The sequence below is a fragment of the Bos indicus genome, chromosome 7, assembly GCF_029378745.1.
Source record: "Bos indicus isolate NIAB-ARS_2022 breed Sahiwal x Tharparkar chromosome 7, NIAB-ARS_B.indTharparkar_mat_pri_1.0, whole genome shotgun sequence".
Taxonomy (NCBI): Eukaryota; Metazoa; Chordata; class Mammalia; order Artiodactyla; family Bovidae; genus Bos; species Bos indicus.
The window spans coordinates 50,498,572-50,524,849 of NC_091766.1; the positions used below are offsets into that span (position 1 = coordinate 50,498,572).

General features: G+C 36.2%; 1 protein-coding gene across 1 annotated transcript in view; it reads left to right on the forward strand.

Moving 5' to 3' along the window:
• Window positions 1–26,278, forward strand: part of UBE2D2 (ubiquitin conjugating enzyme E2 D2) — a 43,363-nt gene extending 17,085 nt beyond the window's left edge. Inside the window, exons 2-7 of the mRNA XM_019965035.2 lie at window positions 13,291–13,354; window positions 17,760–17,791; window positions 17,871–17,948; window positions 18,035–18,140; window positions 23,281–23,374; window positions 24,607–26,278. Coding sequence (XP_019820594.1) covers window positions 13,291–13,354; window positions 17,760–17,791; window positions 17,871–17,948; window positions 18,035–18,140; window positions 23,281–23,374; window positions 24,607–24,652 — 420 coding nt within the window. The 3' untranslated portion in view covers window positions 24,653–26,278. The remainder of the gene's footprint in view (window positions 1–13,290; window positions 13,355–17,759; window positions 17,792–17,870; window positions 17,949–18,034; window positions 18,141–23,280; window positions 23,375–24,606) is intronic.

Genomic DNA, 26,278 nt, shown 5'->3' on the forward strand with positions numbered 1-26,278 from the left:
CCTCTTTGTTAAAAAGTGCTCTCAGAATCCTCAAGTAGCACCACTATAATGCCTATATAGGTTAAACATTCTCTGTAGGTTAATTGGTCAGATCTGCCATATCAAAAACTGCTTAGGAGAACTAAGCTTTGTTGTTAACATCAGGAATTTAAAATGTTTTTGAAGCAGGTAATAGTACCAAACCTTTCTCCAGCCTAACTATCGACTTGAATTTTCTGTCTGGCCCTCCCCTAATCTTTGCTGCAGACAAAATGGAAATCCCTTTATACTGAGAATTTCATCATAGCAAAAAGGAAACCGTTGTTTTCTCTTACTGTCGTGATACTATAGTACCTTCCCCAAGATAGTAGTACATGTTTCTATTATTGTGTAGCATATAGTTGATTAAATGGCATATCAAGTGATTTTAATGTGGACAGAGAACTCTCCTGTCTCTAGGCTAACCTAAAATGTAACTTTGAAAAGACATTTCTTCAGATGTACCTATTCATGCTTTGGTTAATACTGTTTAGTGTCATGTTTTAGAGGTTGGACTGTTCCTAAGGGATGGACAAGTCATTTTTTTATCTGTCTTTATAGTTGTTCTAAAGTACAATCCCAAGCAAGTATGTAGCAAGTCATCTAGCAGAGTACAATTTAAGTTTACTTGAGTGTTGGTCACATCTTATAGAGATTTCAACCTGTAGGAAGACTGATTTAACTGTGGATAGATTCATTATCTTGAACAGCTGGTGCAGTGGTAAAGAATCCACCTGCCAGTGCAGTAGATACAGCAGACTTGGGTTCAGTCCCTGGGTCGGGAAGATCACCTGGAGAAGGAAATGGCAACCCACTCCAGTATTCTTGCCTGGAAAATTCTATGGACAGAGGAGATTGGTGGGCTACAGTCCATGGGATCACAAAGACTTGGACATGACTGAGCAACTGAGCACATGCTGATTCATCGTCGTGAACTCCTTGAGTTGGTGTTAGAGAACTCATGAAACAGAAGCTGTGCTTTGGAATAGTGAAGAGTAAAGTCCATGGAAAGTGTTATTTTTAAGTTTTGAGGATTTACAGTCTTATAGTGGTTTACTCACTAAGTTATGTCCGACTCTTACGACTCCATGGACTTAGGACTCCATGCAGGACTTACAACTCCTGCCAGGCTCCTCTGTCCATGGGATTCTTCAGGCAAGAATGTTGGAGTGGGTTGCCATTTCCTTCTCCAGGGGATTTTCCTGACCCAGGGATTGAACCCGGGTCTTCTGCATTGCAGGCAGACTCTTAACCAACTGAACTACAAGGGAAGCCCTAGTTAAATAGTATTTATATATTTCAAAGCATCTGAGTACCAGAACTTAACCATATGCTACTACTAAAAATAGTACACGTGAATTATTTTAGGGGCGAGTAGGGTCTCATGGTTTTATGGAGTATAATGAGAAAAAGGATGTCGTTTTTAACTCTTTTTAAGGTCCTCATTGTCCTGCCACTTTTAAGTAGCCTAGAAGCACACCAACATAGTGATAATGTCATTTGTTTATTTCCCCATTTTCTCAGACTTTGGACTGTGGTACATGGTGATTAGTGCCATAAAAGAGTTCTTTAGGTTTCTAGTTTGTTGTGTAGTTGTTAACTGAGGTGGAATCAACTGGTGTAGATTCTGGTTATTCGAATGCCAAGAACAGAGCTCTTTTCTTAGTTATTTCAGTGTTTTCTTCTGAGCTTAGTACTGAAATCTTTTGGCATATGTAATAAGCGCATAGACTCTTCCTATCTACTTGGCTATATGCCAGGCTCATTTTGGAAATAGAGTGTGGAAGAACACTGACCACTGCCTCAGTAACTAAAGGAGAGGTAATTTCAGATCCTGACAGAGACCCTGTGTGGAGTCTGACCTAACCTTACAATTTAGCTACCAGCCATCATCAGCTCCAAGAGCAAGAAGCCGCTACTTGCCTGTTTTGCTTCTGGTACCATTTGTACCTCCTTAATATTTTTGTCCCCTTAATTATTACAGAATTAGTCTTCTGGAAGACTTGTGATTTTCCTATCATAACTGTCATTTACTCAGGCACTTTCTACTTTGTCCTTGATTGCCAAAATTCTAAACTTGTTCTTTGTTAGGTATTTATAGGATCCTTTGGCTGCGGTATCAGACTATTACTGCCTTCTCAAGTGCCTTACTTCATTAAATCTAAGATGCTATCCATTGGAAGATGTAGAAGTGAAGTCACTCAGTCATGTCCAACTTTTTTGTGACCCCATGGACTGTAGCCTACCAGGGTAGCTCCTCTGTCCATGGGATTTTCCAGGCAAGGATACTGGAGTGGGTTGCCATTTCCTTCTCCAGGGGATCTTCCCAACCCAGGGATCAAACCCAGGTCTACCCGCATTGTGGGCAGACGCTTTACCGTCTGAGCCACTAAGGAAGCCTTGAAGGTTGTACTACTAAGAAAAAAAGATATTGCCAATGAAGCTGACATACCATTGATTATAGTAGGCAGTTTGATGTCAGGTATATTAAAAAAAAATCATACAATCAATGAAAGATAGTATTATCCTTCTCTAGGTACTTAAAGGAGAAGGAAATGGCAACCCACTCCAGTACTCTTGCCTAGAGAATTCCATGGACAGAGGAGCCTGGTGGACTGCTGTCCATGGGGTTGCACAGAGTTGGACACGACTAAAGCGATTTTGCATGCATGCATGCATTGGAGAGGGAAATGGCAATCCACTCCAGTATTCTTGCCTGGAGAATCCCAGTGACAGAGGAGCCTAGTGGGCTGCTGTCCATGGGGTTGCACAGAGTTGGACACGACTAAAGCGATTTTGCATTCATGCATGCATTGGAGAGGGAAATGGCAATCCACTCCAGTATTCTTGCCTGGAGAATCCCAGTGACAGAGGAGCCTAGTGGGCTGCCATCTATGGGGTTGCACAGAGTTGGACACGACTGAAGCGACTTAGCAGCAGCAGCATACGTAAAATTACTGTGTGTAATTGTAACAATCTGTTCTTCAACAGGTATTTACTGGGACTCCCTCTGTATCAGGAACTGTGCTGGATATCAAATTCCTATTTGTCATTGGGTCGAGAGACATTAAATAATCATACATATAAACTATCTTGAGTTGCTAAGGCAACTTGCACTTTTTCATCATAGTATTTAACAGAAAATGGGGGAAAGGGGCTTCTAGGAAACCTCTCAGCACATTTAAGTGAAGGCTAAAGGTGCGTGTGGTAGGAGGGTGCCTAGAGTATTCCAAGAACCCTGTTCTGGAGTCTTGAACTAGTTGAAATTTAAAAGCTAATTGACGAAGAAAAAGCTTTGAAATGAGTAAATGGTAGTTCATATAGGTAAAATAAGGTCTTGAAAAGGTTCTTGATCCTCAGTAATGAACAAAGAATATTATCTTTAATTAGAACATTTTCATCTAAGTGGTTATTGCTAAAGTGCTCAAAGAAATGAACTCCTTATTCTCTAGTGTTACCCAGTCTCACTCAAAACACCTATTCCATTCATGTTCAGTAATTAAATCTGAATATATTTTTGTCACTATAGACTTTCTATTTTCTGGCACTGTAGGTGATTAGGCTGAATTGGACTGGACTTCCTCCTGGAAGTTGTTAATGTACTTTTGTTTATCATCTCATTTGCCAGTGTTTAAACATCAGTTCGGCTTGATATTGTGCTAGACATTCATTCATCTACTCATTCAGACATTTGAGTGTCTCTTAAGTTCCACTCTGGAAAATGCGGTAAAGATTGTATTATACCTTGTCTCTAACTCAGGGAATTTAGAATTAAGTATTCCAGGGGTAGCGTTAAGGGTACACATAAATTTTGATAGTTGTGAATAAAAAATTGATCATAAAGTATTACTATACCATATAATGCTAGATTTGTATAGTATAGTTAATAATAAGCTGCTTGGAAAAAGAAGGAAGTCCCTGGGAAATAAGATTTTTTTTCATCCTAAAAAAAAGCAGTATATGGACAGTAATCTTTTAAAGTGAAAATATTTAGTGTTGATGTGTTTTAAAATCATAACTGTGCTATTGTGAAGATAGATGAAAGTGAACTGGGCCTAGCTTTTTTAAAACAATTTTTTATCCTCAGATTCATAATTAGGTTAATCACATGCATGTCAGAATTTCATATTGGTTTCTCCTTTGTGTGCCAAAACAAATATGAATCCTTATGACTCAGCTGTAATTTGTTTTATAGAAATTTCAGGGAATTCACTGGTTGTATAAGCTTTCAGTATTTGCAAACTTTTAGTTTGCAACAGATAAGATTATATAAATGACTAATTTTGCTAATATCTTTATATAGCATATCATTTCCTCTTTAAAAGATATGTGCTCCCCCCCCACCCCTTTCTATACAGAAAAAGTATTTTAAGCCAGAAACACATCCGCTATATATTTGATCACTACTGGGAGCTATCAACATTGTCACACAAATAGCACTTGTAAGGATTTCCTGGAATTTGACAAAAGTAACTTCATAAACAAACAAAAAAAAACTGTCTTTAAAAATTAATAAAAACATGTGATTGCCTTAGAAAGGAAATTTATATTGTATTAACTATATCTGAAAAGCTATTCATAATGTGCTTTCTCTTACTATAAACATTTTCTTAAAACATTTTGATCACAGTGTTATTAATGTACTTTATACCACTGAACTGTATACTTAAAATGGAAAAAAAATGGATAAGATGGTAAATTTTATGTTTGTGTATTTTACCACAGACAGAAAACCACACTGAAGTAATTTATAGTCCAGATTGGGGGTGGAGGGGACAAGGTATAGATAACTTTAGGACAGTATTAGCCATGTTGGGTAGATTTCTTTATGTCATGTTTAAAAGTCTTTTATTCTACAACAAAAAAATTTCTTTAGGATAAAAAGTGTTCTTGGTTCCTTCAGACTTATTTCTGACTTTGCTGCAGACATTAGGCATTTGTGAGAATAAAATCTTGGGTGGGGAACATGGCATTGGAAGAATGGGCCACAGAAAGAAGCAAAGCCTGGTTCTGTGCCCAAACAATAGTGTTGCCTTTATTCAGAACTTGCTTAGAATCTTGAATATTCTTATAAGGATGTGGATTATAACATTTCCCAAATTGATTTAACCCTTAAACCTATAACCAAACCATGTTTTTTTAGTTTAACTTCATTGTTTTATAGATACGGGAGTTCTGATCTGGAGAAGTCGAATGACTTGCTTAAAGTTACCTAAGAGCAGAATAATAAAACATCAAGGGATGTTAAGACTTCGGAAAAACTGACTTCTGCCTGTTGCCCCTGTTGATATCAGCAGGAACATAGTTGTAGAATAACCATTATAATCCTTATGAAGCTAATTTTCATTTAACATAATTACACGATATGGTTAGTTTCCAGTATTTACAGAAGGCTTGTCAGATAGTGGTGAATGACGATTCAGATGGCAGATAGTTTCTATCATGTTCATCTCTGTGTTCTTAAATTGTTGGCAGGTGAATTGACCTCTTGGTTAAGCATGCTCTAGGAATAATTTTCCCATCTCTAGGCAATGATTGGGTTTGCAAGTTCCAGTGTGTTGAACAGTACAGTTATTTCTGCCTGGGTGTATAGGTTGAGGAAATAATTTTTTTAAACCCATACATAATCAAAGGCTTTGATACACAGTTAAAAAAGAGGAGGGGTACTTATTATTTATAGGGCTTCCCTGATGGCTCAGCGGTTAAGAATCCACCTGTAATGCAGGAGACGCCTGCTGGAGACATGGGTTCAATCCCTGTGTTGGAAAGATCCCCTGAAGAAGGAAATGGTGACCCATTCCAATATTCTTGCCTGGAAAATCCCATGGACGGAGGAGCCTGGTAGGCTACAGTCCATGGGGTCATGAAGAGTCGGACACGATTGAATGACTTCACTTTCACTTTTATGCATTGGAGAAGGAAATGGCAACCCAGTCCAGTGTTCTTGCCTGGAGAATCCCAGGGACGGGGGAGCCTGGTGGGCTGCCGTCTATGGGGTCGCACAGAGTCGGACACAACTGAAGCCACTTAGCAGCAGCAGCAGCGTTTAGATTGGGCTAAACTGAGTAAAGGTCAGTTTTCATTCCAATCCCAACGAAAGGCAATGCAAAAGAATGTTCAAACAACCGCACAACTGCAGTCATCTCACACGCTAGCAAAGTAATGCTCAAAATTTGCCAAGCCAGGCTTCAACAGTACATGAACTGTGAACTTCCAGATGTTCAAGCTGGATTTAGAAAAGGCAGAGGAACTGGAGATCAAATTGCCAACATCCGCTGGATCATGGAAAAAGCAAGAGAGTTCCAGAAAAACATCTACTTTTGCTTTATTGACTATGCCAAAGCCTTTGACTGTTTAGATCACAACAAACTGTGGAAAATTCTTAAAGAGATGGGAATACCAGACCCGCTGACCTGCCTCCTGAGAAATTCGTATGCAGGTCAAGAAGCAACAGTTAGAACTGGACATGGAACAACAGACTGGTTCCAGATTGGGAAAGGAGTACGTCAAGGCTGTATATTGTCATCCTGCTTATTTAACTTATATGCAGAGTACATCATGAGAAACGCTGGGCTGGATGAAGCCCAAGCTGGAATCAGGATTGCCAGGAGAAACATCAATAACCTCAGATATGCAGATGACACCACCCTTATGGCAGAAAGTGAAGAAGAACTAAAGAGCCTCTTGATGAAAGTGAAAGAGGAGAGTGAAAAAGTTGGCTTAAAACTCAGCATTCAGAAAACTAATATCATGGCATCTGGTCCCATCATTTCATGGCAAATAGATGGGGAAACAGTGGCTGACTTTATTTTTCTGGGCTCCAAATTCACTGCAAATGGTGACTGCAGCCATGAAATTAAAAGATGCTTGCTCCTTGGAAGAAAAACTATGACCAACCTAGACAGCATATTAAAAAGCAGAGACATTACTTTACCAACAAAGGTCCGTCTAGACAAAGCTATGGTTTTTCCAGTAGTCATGTATGGATGTGAGAATTGGTCTATAAAGAAAGCTGAGCACTGAAGAATTGATGCTTTTGAACTGTGGTGTTGGAGAAAACTCTTGAGAGTCCCTTGGACTGCAAGGAGATCCAACCAGTCCATCCTAAAGGAAATCAGTCCTGAATATTCATTGGAAGGACTGATGCTGAAGCTGAAACTCCAATACTTTGGCCACCTGATGCGAAGACCCTGATGCTGGGAAAGATGGAAGGCGGGAATAGAAGGGGATGACACAGGATGAGATGGTTGGATGGAATCTCCGACTCAGTGGACATGCTGCTGCTGCTGCTAAGTTGCTTCAGTTGTTTCCGACTCTGTGCGACCACATAGATGGCAGCCCACCAGGCTACCCGGTCCCTGGGATTTTCCAGGCAAGAACACTGGAGTGGGTTGCCATTTCCTTCTCCAATGCACGAAAGTGAAAAGTGAAAGTGAAGTCACTCAGTCGTGTCCAACTCCTAGTGACACCATGGACTGCAGCCTACCGGGCTCCTCCATCCATGGGATTTTCTAGGCAAGAGTCCTGGAGTGGGGTGCCATTGCCTTCTCCCAATGGACATGAGTTTGAGTAAACTCCAAGAGCTGATGATGGACAGGGAGGGCTGGTGTGCTGCAGTCCATGGGGTCACAAAGAGTTGGATACGACTGAGCGACTGAATTGAAGCTGAGTAATAGGTTTTTGCTGGGTATTTTCTATAGTCTTAGTTGACTTGAATTTTTTAAAAAGAGTACAGACATTAATCTCAAATAAGGTTACTACTTCTGCTTATACTAAGTTCAGGGAAAGATTGCTGTTGATAGATTTTTTATCAATTTGTCTTTAAAATAGAAGGTAGCATTATTAAGAGGGAAATAGAAAATATTTCAGAGTGCCAAGGGATTAAGTCTATCAGTACCAGATATAAAAGATTCTGTAATTTGCTATTTTCAGAAATCATAATTTTTTTTCAAACTGATCTAGGATAACTGAGTTACTAATATTTCCAGAGTTTTAAAAATTTGTAATTTTAAATACTCTAGCAGTTAATTTTTAAATACTAACTTCAGATATTATGCTGGACACATGAGTTAGCGTTTCTGTTGCAACCCAGGTGAGATAGGGTAGGGCAGGGAGAATGCAGTACTATGGTAATGACAGACTGCTTGCCTTCACTGTGTCTTGAAAATGTGGAAAACACCCCTTTCTTGAGTTCTTCATTCTGTGCTGCCATGTTTTCCTTCACCTTCCCTTCATTTTGAGTCTTGCTGGTAATGAGTTTTCTAGCCTTGTCTTTTGTCTTTGATTCTTAATTCGTCAAACATAAAGGCAGTCAGGATTTAGTGTACATCACAATTTCCTGGGGGACTTGTTAAAATGCATCTTGTTAGGCTTTGAAACAGCAGAGTTTCTGATTCAGTAGGTCTGGTTGGAGCCTGAGAATTTGCATTTCTAATAAGTTTTCTTGTGATAATGATGCTGCTGTGCCAGGGTCTCATTTTTGAGAACTACTACTTATCTAGCTGTTCTTTTTTTGCTGTTCATTCATCTTAAAGGAGGTTCAGTTATAGATTCTCAGATATTCTAACTTGTACATTTCTACTATTTTAGATTCAGACTAAAGAAGCATGATATAATAGAACATATATAGTAAACCATATCCTTACTCTAATTATAAGTTTTCCTTGGATTAGCTACTTTGTATCTTTTTATATATATAAAATGGGCGATTAGTCTAGATGTCTCTTCTGATGTTGAATCACAATTTCTGCTTAAATCGTCTCATATGCTGATTTTCCACCAAAGACCTTTGATTTGTACAGGAAATTTTAGAACTATTAACGCTTGACTTTGAAGCCAATTTTCTATGAAAGTAACTACAATCTCTCATTTTCCCATCTTGTTCCTTTTACCATTTGCCATAGGGTAAGACCAAAATGGTGAAACAAATCTGTGTTCCATACTATGTATATTTTGCTTCATAATTGTTAAGACTGGGGAAACAGGGTTTTTTTAAATAGCTAATATCATTAAGTTTTAGCAATTAATGACCTATTTGAGTATTTGAGGATACAAGGAAAGTAAAGTCAGCATAGCCCTTGTAGGACCCCCTCCCCACAGTTAGGAAGTCCTCTTTCTTCTTGCTATAGTGCTGTAATACAGAAATATCCCAGGCTTAGAGGCTTTAATGTTTTGTTTTCTTTAACAGTGGTCCCTTTTAAAGAAGGGTTAATCCTTTGGAAAATAGGTATTCTTAAGATAATAATATACAAGGCATTATAATCATTCCTGTGTGTCTTTATGGGAAAACATATTCCTGAGCCAAAAAAGATAGTAGTAGGAAATGTATTTAAAAGTTTGAGGACTTCCCTGGCGGTCCAGTGGTTAAGACTCCACGATCCACTGCAGAGGGCAGGAGTTCAGTTCCGGTCAAGAAACTTAAGATCCTGCATGCCACGCAACATGGACAAAAAAGTTTGTAGTGAATTAAACTTTACTTGAAAATAATTAATTGGTATAAGGTTTGAGGGCTGTTTGAACTAAATTAAACACTTGGGAAAGTTTCAGATAATCAAAATTGTCTATAACCCTTAATCTTTAAAAATAATGATTCTGTATACCTAGAAACAAGGGGAGTGTACAATGTCAAAGAAGAAAATCTTAATTGAGAACTCTATTAAAATCCACAGTTTATTTTTTTTTCACAGTTTATTTTGAAAATAAGACCTTTATTGTAATATTTTTTTAGATTTCAAAGTTAAGACCATAAAGTCTCTTTAGAAATTGAGGATTCTTTACCTTAACTGTCAAACTTCCCTCCTCCCTTTTTTTCCCTAAATTTAATTATATGTACTTTGTCTATAACGGCTTCCCACGTGGCTCAAATGGTAAAAAGTCCGCCTGCAATGCAGGAAACCTGGGTTCAGTCCTTGGGTTGGGAAGATCCCCTGGAGGAGGAAATGGTAATCCACTTTACTATTCTTGTCTGGAGAATTCCATGGGCAGAGAATCCTGGTGGGGTACAGTCCTTGGGGTCACAAGGAGTCAGATATGACTGAGTGACTGACATTTTCACTTTCTCTCTATTGTTCTTTCTACAGAAAAGTTTTCCAATAAACAGAAAAATTGCTTGGTTTTGGGTTTTGTCCTAGCTCTACTCTCAATCCCAGTAATGTATGATTTGCTGTATGATATACAAGACAAATCTGAATACTATTTGGGGGGAAATAAAAAGTCAAGAAAATTAATGTATAGGTATAAAGCCATATGATAAAGCCAACAGCCTGATGTAATAGGGTATTTTTTTCTGCCCAGTGATTTAGATAGATGTGCCTTTAATTTCAAGATTTATCTTTATTTTGTTTTCTTTTTGCCACACCACTCGGGTTGCAAGATCTCAGTTCCCCCAGGCCATGGTAGTGAAAGCCCAAAATCCTAACCACTATACCAGTAGGGAACTCCCTTCAGTTTTTTTTCCCCCTTCAGTTTTAATCATAACGCAGGGACATCAGATTTTGTGGTTGTGGTCGTATAGTCGCTAAATTATGTGCAACTCTTGTGACCCAGTGGACTGTAGCCTACCAGGCTCCTCTGTTCCTGGGATTTCTCATGCAAGAATACTAGAGTGGGTTGCCATTTCCTTCTCCAGAGGATCTTTCCAACCCAGGGATCAAACTTGTGTCTCCTGCATTGTAGGTGGTCTTCTTCATTGCAGGTGAATTCTTTACCACTGAGCCACCAGGGAAACTTCAAATTTTGTAGCTTCTGTGTTTATTTAGTCTAACTGGGTTTTCACTATTCTGATTACTGTTCAGATAGTCACAGCTTTTTCAGAATTATTTTTCTTTTATCCAAATGTATAGTCAGAACTGGTACGTTATTTTTTAAATAGACAATAAATATACTTGTTAAAGGTATAAAAGAAATACATGTAGTTCCTATTCTTACCCCCAAAGCAAAGTTTCCTTCTGAAGGCAAATACTTTGAACTAGTTTTGTATCTATTCTTCAGAGATACTGTATGCATAATATGAAGATGAATGAATATATGCCCTTTTAGTAAACAACTTTATGGTATATACAATAAAATCAACAATTTTAAGTATACAGTTTGAGTTTTAATGAGTATAATTCACAGTTTTGCAGTCCCTACCAAAGTCATAATATAGAATATATCCATAGCCCCCCAGATTTTCCTCATGTTCCTTTGTAATCAGTCCCCTCCAACTCCCTCTAGCCCCTAAAACTATTAATCTGGTTTCTATTGTTATAAATTTGCCTTTCCTAGAATGTGTATCAATGGAATCATACAGAATAATAGTCTTTTTATGTCTCATTTCACTTAGCATACTTAAGTGAGTGCCTTCAACCAAGGAAGTGTTGGAATGAGTATGTTAATTGTGAATTAGCACAAATTTGAGTTAAGGTTTTCTTTTTTTTTTTTTTAATTATATAATACTGACTTATGAAGAGGACAAGGATTTTTTTTTCCTTTTAGCTTTTTGAGATGTAATTGGCATAAGTTTAAGATGTTCAGTATAATGATTTGACTTACATATATCATGAAATTATTATCATGATAATAAGTTTAGTGAACATCCATTATCTCACAGGTGCAAAATAAAAGATAAAGAGAAAAATTTTTTTCCTTGGGATGAGAACTCTTAGGATTTACTCTGTTAAACTTTTATGTATAGTGTACAGCAGTGTTAATTAACCTCTTCTTGCCTGGAAAATTCCATGGACAGAGGAGCCAGGTGGGCTACAGTCCATGTGGTTGCAAAGAGTAGGACACAACTGAGTGCATGCGTGTGTGCACACACGTACACGCACGTGCACACACATACATATTACAGCCCTACCACTTACTTAAAAGTGTTAGTAAGTATAATTGACCTACCACACTATGTTACTGTCTCGTATACAACATAGTGGTTTGATATGTTAAAAAGTGATCACCACCTGATGAATCCTTATATTCAACTTAGATGAAGTTAGTCAAAAGAAGTGGCTTAACTTTTGTGTTTCACATCAAGCAAGCTCTCTAGTTATAGTGACCTGTATTAGAAACATTTAGGAATGTGAACTGTACAGTAGGTTTTTTGTTTTTCTCCTTGAGATGGGCAAGGAATCTCTGTTGTAGAGAAATACAAAATCCTCAAATTGAGATGTGAAAGAAAGTAAATATTATTAAATCTTTATCTCAATCCCAGCACTTAAAAAAAACTTAACAGAACTTTATTTCTATACTTTATGCTTTATCCTCCAAGCTTACAAATAGGATAAAACAAAATAATTGATGTAATGACTGGTTGAATAAGTTAACTCAGAAGAAGGAACTTACAGAAATATCTGTGTTGCAATTTAAAATATTTATATAACTCAATAAGGTTTGAAATACTTCTTAAATGGTAGGTTTTACCGTTGTAGTTTTAAAAGATAATTAAAACTAGTCCTTCCTCAGAGTTTGTTTTTATCTCACATACCAAGCCAAAGGGAAAGGGAATATAGTATGATTTCCTGCTTTGTGGTTTTTAAGGCATCCCCACCCAGTAACAAATCTCAAGTTTGTGGGTTCTTGTGTTAAAATAGCTAAGAAGCTGACATCTTGTAGAGCATGACTACATGTAATTCCATCTCTGATTTCAAGACTTTATGATGGGTTATATCCAACCAGCCTTTGTAATATATCCCTTTTAAAGTTTTTCCTACTACCTCTGGAAGCTTTGTAGTGGATATGAGCTGAAAAAATACCAGTATCTTGTCAGATGGTTCTGTATAATTTGGAACATTTATGACTCCTATCTGAAGTGTAACTTAATGGTTTTGAGGTACAAAAACCAGCTGTTGATCTTTATTGGAAAATAATAAGTAAAGTGTTTACTTAAAAACAGTTTTTGTGAGACTTCCCTGGCAGTCCACACTCCCAGTGTAGGTGCATGGGTTCAATACCTGGTCTGGGGACTAAGATCCCGCCACATGGTGCGGCCCAAGAAAACCCAAAGAAACAGTTTTTGTGGCTCTTTAGTATATGATCCATGTTTACTTTCCTTATATTTAATACCCATTAAACTTCAAACAAAGCAAAAATGATCTACTTTTAAAAACATACATTTATATTCAGGAATTCCAAATATTTTAAAGAATTAATCTACCTTTCTCTTCTCTGACTTTGAAGGAGTGCTGCTAAAAGCTTTACTGGTGAGACAGAGATTATTGGTAACAGTGATGGTTTTATTAATGGATAATAGTTACATTTATGTTAAATACATTTCTTTTTCTCTCCTTCTTGAAGGAATTGAATGACCTGGCACGGGACCCCCCAGCACAGTGTTCAGCAGGTCCCGTTGGAGATGATAGTAAGTATCTAAAAGGAATACTAAAACATAAAACAGCATAACAGTCTGCCTTTGGTGAACTCTGTTACTAATAAATATATATCTGCCAAGATTATTTGTATGAAGAGTTAATTACGCAATTTACCTTTATTTGCCCATGAAAGGTGCAGTTTTATGTGTATCCCATCATCTTTTGTACTGTATTTCATTTTGAATTCTTCTGCCAGATGTTGTCTGTGTAGTTGTTCTGGCTCTTCCTTCCTATCCTTTGTCCCTTCTGGGTATTTACCTAAGACAAAATATTCAAGCTTTTGTCTACAGCAAGCTATTGTTCTTTAGTTAGATAATAGTAAGTATGATTGGGGGGGGGCAGTGTGTATGTGGGTCTGTGTCTTTCTTTGTATTGACTCATATTTGTGAAGACAGCTACAACTTACCTTTAATGTCCAGTTTATCTTCTTAATCCTGTTTGAAATAATTTATTGTATCTTACCATACATGTTGGATAATAATTTTGCTTTTGTTCCACTTTGTCTCAAGACAGCTTTTCCCCCTGATGCCATCTTTCAGCCTTTTAAAAATGGAGGATATTTGAGCAGGCTGTGTAACTAATTCTCACACACAAAAATGCAATATTTAGCAAATAGGGGAAAAGTGGAATATACTTGGGAGTATATTTAGAAGCATTTGTGTAAGGGAAGTATATAGGTTAAGAAAATAAATGAGGTTATATGGACTTGTGTGTAAGATTAATTTTTTCCTCATTTTTCTTAAGATTGTTGTTTTGGTTTGCTAAATCCTTAGGAATCAAAGCAGAATCCTTGTACAAGGATTGCTTTATAGATGAAACAGATGTTATAAATTATAAGACTTAAGTACTTGTTATGAAAAAATCCCATTTATGTTATGTTTAGATCTGTCCAGTATTATTGAGTATATATAGTATTTGATATCAAACAGGACAGGCCAAGTATTTAAACACATTATCTCATTTGCCTCACAATTCTTTAAGTGTTTGGAAGAGAAATTGTTAACTGTTTTAGAGAAGAATCCAGTGAGAGACTTGTGGTGGTTCTTGAAGTAGACTTATTCTCAGATTTTCTGATTCTAGTTTTGTCATTCCATGGTATCATATCCATCTGCATCAATGTGGTCATTCAGTTTTGAAAGAGTGTTTTTATTTCAGGTAAATTGCTCAGAGTTGAGAGAGGCTGATTTTTTTTTTTTTTTTTTTGAGAGACTGATTTTTAATTAAAAGTGTTTGAAGTCTGGGGATTAGATTTCACTTTTGAAGTTCAGTACTGTAGTGTGCTAAAGTAATTTGCCTTTGCTTCTACCATAGTTGGTACTACTACATTCCTTTCTCAGATTGAAAAGTGGTTACCCTGGAGAGTTAAACTCCCCTAAAGCATAAGCAATAAAAGAAAAAGAAAGATAAAGTAGACTTCATCAAAATTTAAAAATTAGGGACAGCAAATGATACTGTTAAGAAAGTGATTTTAAAGTCTTTATATTTCAACATTATTAAGATAAATAACCCAATTTTAAAGTGAACAGACGATCTGAGTAGCTTTTTCTCTAAGATATTCAAATGCAGTAAGAACATGGAAAGATGTTCAGCATCATTAATTATCAGGGAAATGCATATCAAAACCATAATGAGGTGTCATTTTACACCCACTAGGATGGGTAGAATCAAAAGGTCAAATAGTAAGTGTTGATGAAGATTTGGAGAAATTTGAACCATCATACTTTGCTGGTAGAATGCAAAATGGTACAGCCAGCTTGGAAGACAGTCTGACAGTTCCTCAAAAAGCAAAACACAGAGTTTACCGTATGAACCAGTGAGTTCATTCCTAGGTAGGTGTCCAAGAGAAATAAAAACATATATCCCTATAAAAACTCACACATGCTTGTTCATAGAAATTTTATTTATAATAACCAAAAAGTGAAACAACCCAAATGCCCACCAGCTGATGAAGGGATAAATAAAATATGGTGTATCCATACAGTAGAATATTATTTGATGATTAACAGGAATGAAATATTGATACATACTACAACATGAATGAGCATAAAAACATTGTGCTGAAAAGACCTATACTCTGAACACCATAAGATGCTGGTGAAAGAAATTGAAGATGACATAAATAGATATTGTTAAAATGACCATATTGCCCCAGGCAATTTACAGATTCAGTTCAATCTCTTTTGAATAACCAATGGCATTTTTCATGGAACTAGAACAAAACAAATTTAAAATTTTGGAAACACAAAAGATCTCAAATAGCAAAAACAATCTTGAGAAAGAAGACTTCCTGACTTCAGACTGTACTACAAAGCTACAGTAATAAAAAATAATATGGTGGTTGCACACACAGAAAAAAGCATATGGATCAGTGTAACAGGGTAGCAAGCCCAGAGGTAAACCTATGCATTTATGATCAATTAATCTACTGCAAAGGGAGCAAGAATATACAGTGGAGAAAAGTAAGTGATACTGGGAAAACTGAACAGGTGCATGTAAATGAATGAAATTAGAACATTTTTTCACACCATTTATAAAAATAAACTCAGAGATCTAAATGTAAGACCAAATACTCTAAAATTCCTAGAAGAAAACGTAGAACACTCTGGCACAAATTGCAGCAATATTTTTTGGATCCATCACCTAGTGATGGACAGACAAATGGGTCATAATTACTTAAAAGCTTTTGCATAGCAAAGGAAACTAAACAAAACAGACAACCTGTGGAATAGAATGTATTTGCAAAACGATGCAGCTAACAAGGAATTAATTTCCAAAATATACAAACAGCTCATACAGCTAGTTATTAAAGAAATGCAAATCAGAACTACAATGTGGTATTATCTTACACTGGTGAGAATGGCCATCATTAAAAAGTCTAAACATAATAAATGCTGGAGAGGGTATGGAGAAAAAGGAACCCTCCTACACTGTTGGTGGAAATCTAATTGGTGCAGCCACTGTGGAGAATAGTATGGAGGCTTCTTAAAAAACTAAAAATAGAGTTGCCATATGATTAGCAGTCCCACTCCTGGCATTTATCTAGAGAAAACTCTAATTTGAAAAGATATATGCAGCCCAGTGTTCATAGCAGCACTGCTTAACAATAGCCAAGACATGGAAGCAACTTAAATGCATTCCAGAGAGAGACCTAAGTCAGTGACTCTTAAGTAGGTTTTCTTATATATAACCAGTGTGGCAGAATATGCAATTAAGATTTAAAATGGTAGGTCTCCAAATGGTTTTTGTTAATTAATATGGGGCCTTTAATAGAACCTTTGTTGAAGATACTAGGACTGATCTTAGTGACTCAAAGTAACTTTCTCCTTAGCTACTTAATCCATAAAAAAATTAGTTGGCAGAAGTTAAGAGGAATTTTTCTCAGTACTAATGGTGAATAATCTAAAAAGGAGAGCCTCAGCAATACCTACCCTTTATTTTTAATCCCTAGTAAACAGACTGCTCTTTGTAGCTTCAGGCCCCAGTGAGGGGCAAGCCAACCATAGGGGCAGTTCTCATACAGATGATCAGAAGGAATTTAAGGGTTTGGGCTGACATCCGAGTGGATTTTTGTGTGGCTTTCTAGTCTTCACATTACCTCCTTGCATCAAGAGTTAGCTGGTTTGAGTTGCTCGTGTATAATCCCATTGACAGCTTCCTTTAGTGTGCTCAGATCCTAGTGTGAATGTTAAGTGCTTAGTAGCTTGCTTAGAAGTGAAGACTGGGTTTTTGATCTTTGTGTTGTACTTAGTGGCATCACCTTTGAAACAGAACATGCACCGTTTTTTGCTGTTTGAAGAGAAAATTTCCTTACTAAACAAGTTTATGATTTATTGGGATTATCCCTAGAGTTTGTAATCAAGCTTGGGACTTCCAGCATATGTTTTCTTTATTTATTGAGATACCAGTAATTCTAAAGATCTACACATGAGAACTGGACATTTTTTTCTCACTGGAAAAAACTAGCATTTCCTAATTTGAGTATTATCTACTTTAAGTTTACTGTTCTGCTCTATACCAGTACTATAAAAGAAGTATATTATAGATATTAGTGTTGGGGAAATGATACAATCAAAGAATTGAATCTTGTGGTTCTTTTTTACCCTTTGCAGTAAGGAAGTGCCTGTTTAAAAGTGAAACTTTCGGCCTTGTCAAGAATTTTGTCTCCCTGTCATGAATTTTTAAGACGTTTTAGCCCAAATAACTTTCTTGTTGAGCACCTTATCAGTGTTCTACACCATGCTAGTCATTTTTGTTTTCTCAGACTCCAAGTTAATTTAAATGACTCACCATGTTTCTTATGAATGAACTGAGATTACATGGGGAATAATATGTTGTTATGGTGTAGGTATACTGTTGATATTACTTCATGGTGACTTTTTGTTGTTCTTTTTTCAGTGTTCCATTGGCAAGCTACAATAATGGGGCCAGTAAGTATTCAGATTAATTTCAGAATAAATAGTTTAGGTAATTCACTCATTTTAACCCAACTTTTTTTGTTATCAACAGAATGACAGTCCCTATCAGGGTGGAGTATTTTTCTTGACAATTCATTTCCCAACAGATTACCCCTTCAAACCACCTAAGGTAACTGGAATATGCAAACTATGTTTTTATCTACTTTCTACAATGCTAATGAAACTGTTTATAAGAAGTTTTCCTTGTTTTGATAGGTTGCATTTACAACAAGAATTTATCATCCAAATATTAACAGTAATGGCAGCATTTGTCTTGATATTCTACGGTCACAGTGGTCTCCAGCACTAACTATTTCAAAAGGTAATGGAATAGATATTTGATATCAACATAAAGCCTACTATTTTTTTTGTGTGTTTGTGTCTTTTTTAGGTTACTTATTCTTGAAAGGGTTAGTCAAATTCTTTTTTAAGAGAATGTAGTGGTCCCCCTTATTCTTGATCTGGGGTATAGACCCACTAGAGAGTTGGATTTTTAAGCATACGTGTTCCTTGGTGCTGTGATTGCTCTCTGTCCATTGTTCTTGCTCTTCAGGCATAGATTAGAATATGGCCCTTGTGAATCCGTTTTTTTAAGAGCATGGTTAATGTAGAAGACAAGTAATGTCTTTCCAGCCTTGAGATCCATGAATGGAAAGGATAGATAGTGTTCAGGAATAGGAAAAAAACAGCCCTTGTAGAGGAATATTTGTACTATAATTAAAATATTAGTTTCTTGAAGGACAAAGTATAGATGAATTCATATTCACATTATTTAAAGTTTTACCTGTTCTTGTCTTTAGGTTTCTATCAAGAACAGAATCATCATCTAAGATAATCAATTTAATGTATATGTTTATGTGAGCATCTTAGTCTGTGGTATATTGGTGCATGCATCTGTGTGTGTGTGTGTGTTTGAAAATGTGTGGAGAAGGTTAGTTACTAACTTTGTGATGAAAGATCCAGTAGTTCTTTTAAATACGACCTAATTATATGAGTAGATTGGAGATTTTTTTATATCCCTGAACTGAATATTATCTTACTTGTTGATTTGAAATTGTACAACCTTTCAACATGAAATCACAAGAGGATTCAGATCAGATCAGTCGCTCAGTCATGTCTGACTCTTTGCGACCCCATGAATCGCAGCACGCCAGGGCTCCCTGTCCATCACCAACTCCTGGAGTTCACTCAGACTCACGTCCATCATTAAATGTTGTCAAAATACAGTACAAGAAATAGGCTACAAGTATGATAATGGGCTGATTGGATTGGGAAGATCCCTTGAAGAGAATGGCAACCTATTCCAGTGTTGTTCTTGCCTGGAGAATTCCATGGATAAAGGAGCTTGGTGGACTACAGTCCGTGGAGTTGTGAAGAGTCCGACATGACTGAGCAACTAACACATACACACACGCACACACCTATGATAATGGGCTAGTATGTTTAACAGATATGAAGAACATATATAAATCAGTAAGAGGAAAAACCTAGATCCCAGTAGATGAATGGACAGAAAGGAACAGAATAGTCAAGGAGATAAAAATTAAAATAAGTACCCATTCTTCACCTTTTGGGGCTTCACTGGTGGCTCAGACGGTAAAGAATCTGCCTACAATGTGGGAGACCCGGGTTCAGTTCCTGGGTCAGGAAGATCCCCTGGAGAAGGGAATGGCTACACACTCCAGTATTCTTGCCTGGAAAATCCCACAGACAGAGGAGCCTGGTGAACTACATACAGTCCATGGGATCACAAAGAGTCAGACATGACTGAACAACTAACATTTTCACTTCACCTTTTTAATTAACAAAGATCTTTTAAAAAGGAAACTAAACATTTTTTCTTTTCAAAAGAAAAAGTACATTGAAGTACTTCGTGAAGTACATTGGAATGATTGCTTATATATGCTACAGATAGATTTGTTTAGTCTGCCTGTATGTATTAAGAGATAGGAGATTTAATCATTAATATTAACATCCTTTGACGCAGTAATTCTAGGTTCATTTGTTTGTACTAAGAAAACAAACCCAACTGCTAAAATCTACATCTGCAACAATGTTATTTCTGAAAATTAGAAATGACATACAGGTTCAACAGCAGAAAAAACACATTCGGTTCTGGCACATGCATTCAAAAGAATATTGATCCTTACAAATACTGTGGAAAATGGGAAAATACAGTGTTTGATAAAAGCAGGAAAGAGAGAAAATGTTATACACTGTAACTTGCATTGTATAGAAGGTATATTAAATAGCTAGAAAGAAATAGTTTGGGTATTTGAGGCTGAAATTTGGTACATGAAATTTTTTTTTTCCTCTCTACTTAAATTTTATCATTTCTTTAATGCATACATTTAGACAGGAGGCAACATAGTTTCATGGTAAAGAACGTAGATTCTGGATGCAACTGCCTGTGTTAGGATCTCCGCTCCACATCTTATTGGTTGAGATTTGAGACGGATTAGCTTCTGTATTCCACAGTGTTTTCATCTATAGAGTAGCGGTGATAAAAACTATTCACTATTATTCTGGAGATTAAAAAGCAGCAAAAATGCATAGTTAACTGATTCCTTGTAAGCACCCAAATAACTGGGATAAAGGCACTATTGTAAAAAGTATTGGATATTTGTCATGTTATAATTACGGTAACACTTGTATACCCTTCCACATTAATTTTTTAAAGGCACAAAAACTCTGAGGCATTAAATTAAGATTTCTGGGGTCCTAGGCAAAAATGTGAACAAAAAAAATCAAAGGACCACATTTTAAAAAGTTGTGACTGAAACAGTTTTACAGATAAGTGGCCCCTATTGTTTTTGTAGGCCTCCATGCCATTCAGTGGTTGCTTGTGAAAGTATTCATATGCCTGTTCTTGTGATTTCCTGACCTGTTTGTTCTTATTTTACCAAGTAACTGGAGATATAAATCTAGCTATAAACGGGGCCAAGAGAGGTGGGACTCTGTGTGTGGGTGAGTTGGGTGGGTGGATGGTGGTGGGGGGAGTCTGTCTGGATAGCTGAAATTGTCATCATAGCTTTTTTTTCTTCCCTTCTGTGCCTAGTGGTGGTGTTTTTTGTTTTGTTTTGTTTTTCAGTTATTCTAAGTCATAAGGGTTGTTAATTTATTTGACTTGGTATGTTCTGTCTGGATAGCTATCTTTTAAAATAACTACAGTACCATTTTGTTGAATTTGGTTTTATCAGGGTACCTAGGTTTAGTGTTATAAAGACTCTTTTGTAAATTGAAGTATGGGCAAGCATTTCTGTGAAAGACCCAAATTCTATGTATGATATAATTATTCTTTAACATATTCTGTTTTAAAGGGCAATAATCTAGACCCCAAATGCCCTCCTCTTTGAGTATATAGGTAAGGGACCTAAATATACAGAAAACTTGAAGCAGGTTAACTCTATCGTAAAGCTACTTGGTTATATGGTTTTAGAATTGGAAGTGATTGAGTTATGACACTAATGAAATTGGTTATTTACTGAAGAAGAATATATATATATATATAAGTGAAAATTTAGTTACTTCAGTAAAGAGTCTCTACAAGCTGTAGAAATAGAAGTTACTCTCTTTATAGAAAAAGAAAGTATAGTATATTATAAGCCAAAATTAATTTTCTACCAATAAAGGAACTAAGTAGTGTACTAAAAATCCTTTCACTAGATCCAGATAGCCACCATCCTACCTTCCTTTCCTGGAAAGAAAGTGAAGAAGGTTATTTACTTAAAGCTTATCTTTTTAAAATGATGCAAATGAACTTATTTACAAAACAAACAGATTCACAGACAGAGAAAACAGATTTATGGTTGACATGGAAAGGGGGATGGGGAGTGATAAATCAGTAGGAGTTTGGGATTAATAGTTATACACACTACTATATATATAAAATAAACAAGGACCTACTGTATAGCACAGGAAACTATATTCAGTATCTTGTAATAACCTATAATACGAAAGGATCTGAAAATGAATGTATATGTATAAACTGAATCACTGTGCTGTATACCTGAAACTAACACAACACTGTAAATCAACTATAATTTAAAAAATATCTCTTTAAAGTTGCCTGTTTTAAATAGTTGGACAATAAGTAAAGGGAACTTATACTAATTTGGTAGTGTATCTAATTTTAGGTGAAGAGTCAGTTGTATTCTTGCCAGCTTGATAGGTCAGACAAGTTTCTTCTGTAGTCAATAATTTCATGAACAATCAAAAATCTATAACTCCCTGTTGTCATTTCCAGGAAATACATGAAATCTTTCCTAATTGCTGTTAGAATGTTCTGTGCTTGAAGAGGGCATCAGGTGATACACCTGACAATGGGAAGAGAAGATGTTTTGGGAATGCCATCTACCAGAATTGTGGGCAACAGGAATGAAGAGTCAAAAAACATCTTTCCTGATGTTTTTTATTTTCCATATACTCTTAAGGCAAGGAAATAGCTTTTTTGTTAACAACTGAATGATAAAGGGCATGTAAACTTTCTTCATCTCTCAGAAGCCCTTGATCTCTGTAGGATAGATTTGATGGGAAAATGAATAAATTCCTTTTCCTGCTGAATTGATGTTTTGGGAGTACAGTGGGCTCTGAATTATTGTCTCTTGCTACAGAACATTAGAGAGAAATAAGATAGCTGAGTTCTGTTAACATCAGAATAGGAGGATTGGAATTTATTTTGGTATGTCAGAGGCCACTGGATTTAATATAATTAGTGGCTTGGGCTTCCTCTTTGCCTTCAATAAAGGAATACGTAAGTTAACAAATTTAAACAGAGGAAATTGTACTATTGAGATTTGTCTGCCACATTTCAGGTTGTCGTTGAGGAAATGACTGAGATGAGATTTGAAATCGTTGCTGAAGATAATTTGAGACTTTTGTTTGAGATACGTCATATCATCTGTAATAAGTGTGGCCAGCTCCATTTGGGGACAAGTACTGGCCTCTGTGTTCTTAAACTAAATTGTTTTCAACTAAAAATGAAACAAATCGATTGCATCTAAATATGGTACCTGCCATCAAGAAAGCAATAATTGTTGGATTTCATAGTTGTCATTTCTTACTAAGAGCATTCAGTAGTGTGGTTGTCTTTAGAATTTTGGAAGCCATTTATCCCTGAACATGGGCTTCCAAAAATGGAAATTTATAAGCTGGGGAAAGTCTTATTGGTCTAGGATTTGAAAGACCTGTATTCTATTAATAATTCCACTCTGATTACTCACTAACCAGGGAAATGGGGCAAGACAGTTCACCAGCTTGGGCCAGCTTTCTTACTGGTTCAAGCTTAGAGAAGTCTTAGAATCTTTGTTAATTGCTATTACTGTAAACTTAGGTAGAGCTTAGAAACCTGCTAACACTACAGTAAATAGGGTCTTAGAATTTTCTCGTGTGTTGGCATCTCATATTTCTTTCAGTCTTTTTGCTTTTATCCTCTACTAATTTATATGTTTTTTTCATTCTAGTACTTTTGTCCATCTGTTCTCTGTTGTGTGATCCCAATCCAGATGATCCTTTAGTGCCTGAGATTGCTCGGATCTACAAAACAGATAGAGAAAAGTAAGTATGGTCTCCAGACAGAAGAGTGTCTGATAGGGTGGAGATGTTTGTGTCTAAGGTCTGAGCATGAATCAGACACTTAAAACGAAGTCCTAATATACTCAGTTGGGGACAGGAAACAGCAGTATTTGCATCAAGTATTATAAGTAGATGATTTTATCTCCGTTTTGTATAATTCCTACTGTCTAGAAGAACTTTTCTACAATATATTTTCCAACAGCTTTATGTCTTCTTCTTGGTTTTTGACATGCAAAGATTTTGCATCAAGAGCCCAGTTGTCTTAGGTAGGTATTTATAAATTAATGGGAAAGAGAATTGATGTTCTACCATTTGGAATAATCTAAAAAAGAAAGTAAATAAATGCTACAAGACCCCAAAACCCCAAATTTCCTTTAAAATAAAACTTGGAGAATTTGCACGTTTTAGAATTGTATTATGAATTATTGAAAAGTGGTCAGGGTATCAAAAGATATAGTAAATGAAATGTTGTAATCTTTTGTTTGTTTTGCATATTATTCAATAAGATTGTGAAGGAGATAGATGGGGAGAAAATGATTCATTTTCAAAAGTTAAAATATAAAAGATTAAATAGTTATTTGAATTATTGATAGAGAGGCATATAGATAAGATATTTTAAAAAGGAGCTGCAATGAGAATGGGGTATTCTAACAGCAGTTGGTCTTAGTTTTTTTTTTTTAATCTGAATCTACATAGTATCTATAAAAATTAAAGATCCTTTGCCCTGCTTATTTTATTACTGGAATGTTCTTCTGAAGCAATAAACCCATTCATTTTAGCAACCAAATTGTTAAAATAAGTTCTGCCAAAAAAAAAAATAAAATAAAATAAGTTCTGCCAGAACTGGTTGGTTTATTGATGCAGGAAAAGTATTATGTCAATTTGATCATTTTTATGTGATTTCAAGAACCATATAATATAGAACTATATTGAACTCCAAATAAGTAAAACAAGGGTTGAAAATCACCTCAGAAATAGGTCAGTGAAGTAGAGACTGAAGATACGCCAGCAAGTGCTGAAATTTAATTAGAATCCTATATAGCGTTTATCGGATATTTCTAACATTTATTAGAAATTTGGAGTAGGAAGATGGCTTCACTTGAAGTTCTATAAGTTCTTCCCCTCGAGTTACTAGATGGGATAATGAATGAACTCTGTTGCTTTCTGACTGACTCCTCACCTATGTTAAGCCAAGCTTCTCTTTGTGTGTACAGGTACAACAGAATAGCTCGGGAATGGACTCAGAAGTATGCGATGTAATTAAAGAAATTATTGGATAACCTCTACAAATAAAGATAGGGGAACTCTGAAAGAGAAAGTCCTTTTGATTTCCATTTGACTGCTTTCTATGAGCCCACGCCTCATCTTCCCCTGTGCACATGTTTACCTGATACAGCAGTGCTGCGTGTTGTACATACTTGGAACAACAAACTAGAAATACTGTACTTCTGTACCAACATTGCCTCCTAGCAGAGAAGTGTGTGTGTGACAAGCCAGTTCTCCAGGCATAACCTAGGTGTGAGACTAAAAGCTTTCCTTATTGACTTAAATTTGGATAACGGCAAGGTGAGGGGTGGTGGGTATGGTGTGTTCTTGGATGGGGAAGAAAAGCTCCACTGACCTGTAGGAGATTGTTTTTTAAGTGAAATACTATTAAACTCAAAACAGTTATGAAAAGCAAGGTGAAAAACATGAAGCTGTTTCTGTATTCCTTTTATTCCGAAGGACTTACGTCTTAGGTGAAAGTTATGACCAACCAGATTAAACTCTACCCACATCCTGTATTTTAAGGTCTAAGTTTAACTGGTCAACATTTAAATGGATTGGAGCTATTAGTAAGTAACATGTGATGGGCTTTGCTCCCAACTCTTTTACATCTCCCCACCCTTCAACCTTCATCTTTCAGCCCCTCTTTCTCTCTTCCATATTCTTTGGTTTGTATGTGGTTTCTCAGTTAATACATAGCTAATAGCTCTTATTTTTCTTATGTTTTTAACTGCTTAGGTCTATCTGGATGTAAGGGTGACAATTCATTTGATGGAAATACTTGTGTATATTTAAAGACCCAGTTGCTCCTCTGGAGCTTGTACGTTCAAGAATGATTAATCTGTGTAATAAACTGATTACTACAGTCATTACATATAATTTGTGTGAATAGGCTTTTTGATTTTAAGAACTTTGTCTAGCTGAGATTAGTGGTGGATTTTCTCCCACCCCTGATATGTTTTCACTTATATTGGTTGCACTTCAAAATCATGAAACAATTCCAGTTTACACAGTAAAAAGTATATCTTGAAAGTAATTTTATTGAACAAGATAAACACATAAGCTTAAAAGAATTTCCATGAAACATATGTGCAGTATTCTAGGAACATGACTGTTACATAAGAAATTTGCTTTATTATTGAAATTAAGCTGCATCTCACCAAAACCTTGTGACATTCCTCTGATACATAGGGCATCAAACAAAGGCCTTGCTGTTTGGTAAGTTAAGCTTCTGTGATTGTGATTGTAAAAGAGCAACATTGACCAAACCTGGGAAACATGAGCACAATCTTGTATTGGAGAGTCTACATAATTACTTTGCACTAACGTCGCAGGATGTTCATCCAGTTTTAAATTGTACTGTATGTGGCTTTTTGAAGTCTTCCCTTGACGCTAGTAAAATGTAGTTTGAAACTTGTAAACAGCTGTGTTTGCCAGAAACATCGTTCGTGTGAACTAGGCAAGTTACCGTTTTCCCCCCTACTTCTCCTAATCTAATTGTAAATCAGGCTAGCCTGAAAGCCATGGCTGATGCTCTTTAGCCATCAGGTTCTTTCAAATGCATCTTTACACTCTTGCACAAAAATTGAGGAATAAATGTCCACTGCTTTTGGTTTTAAA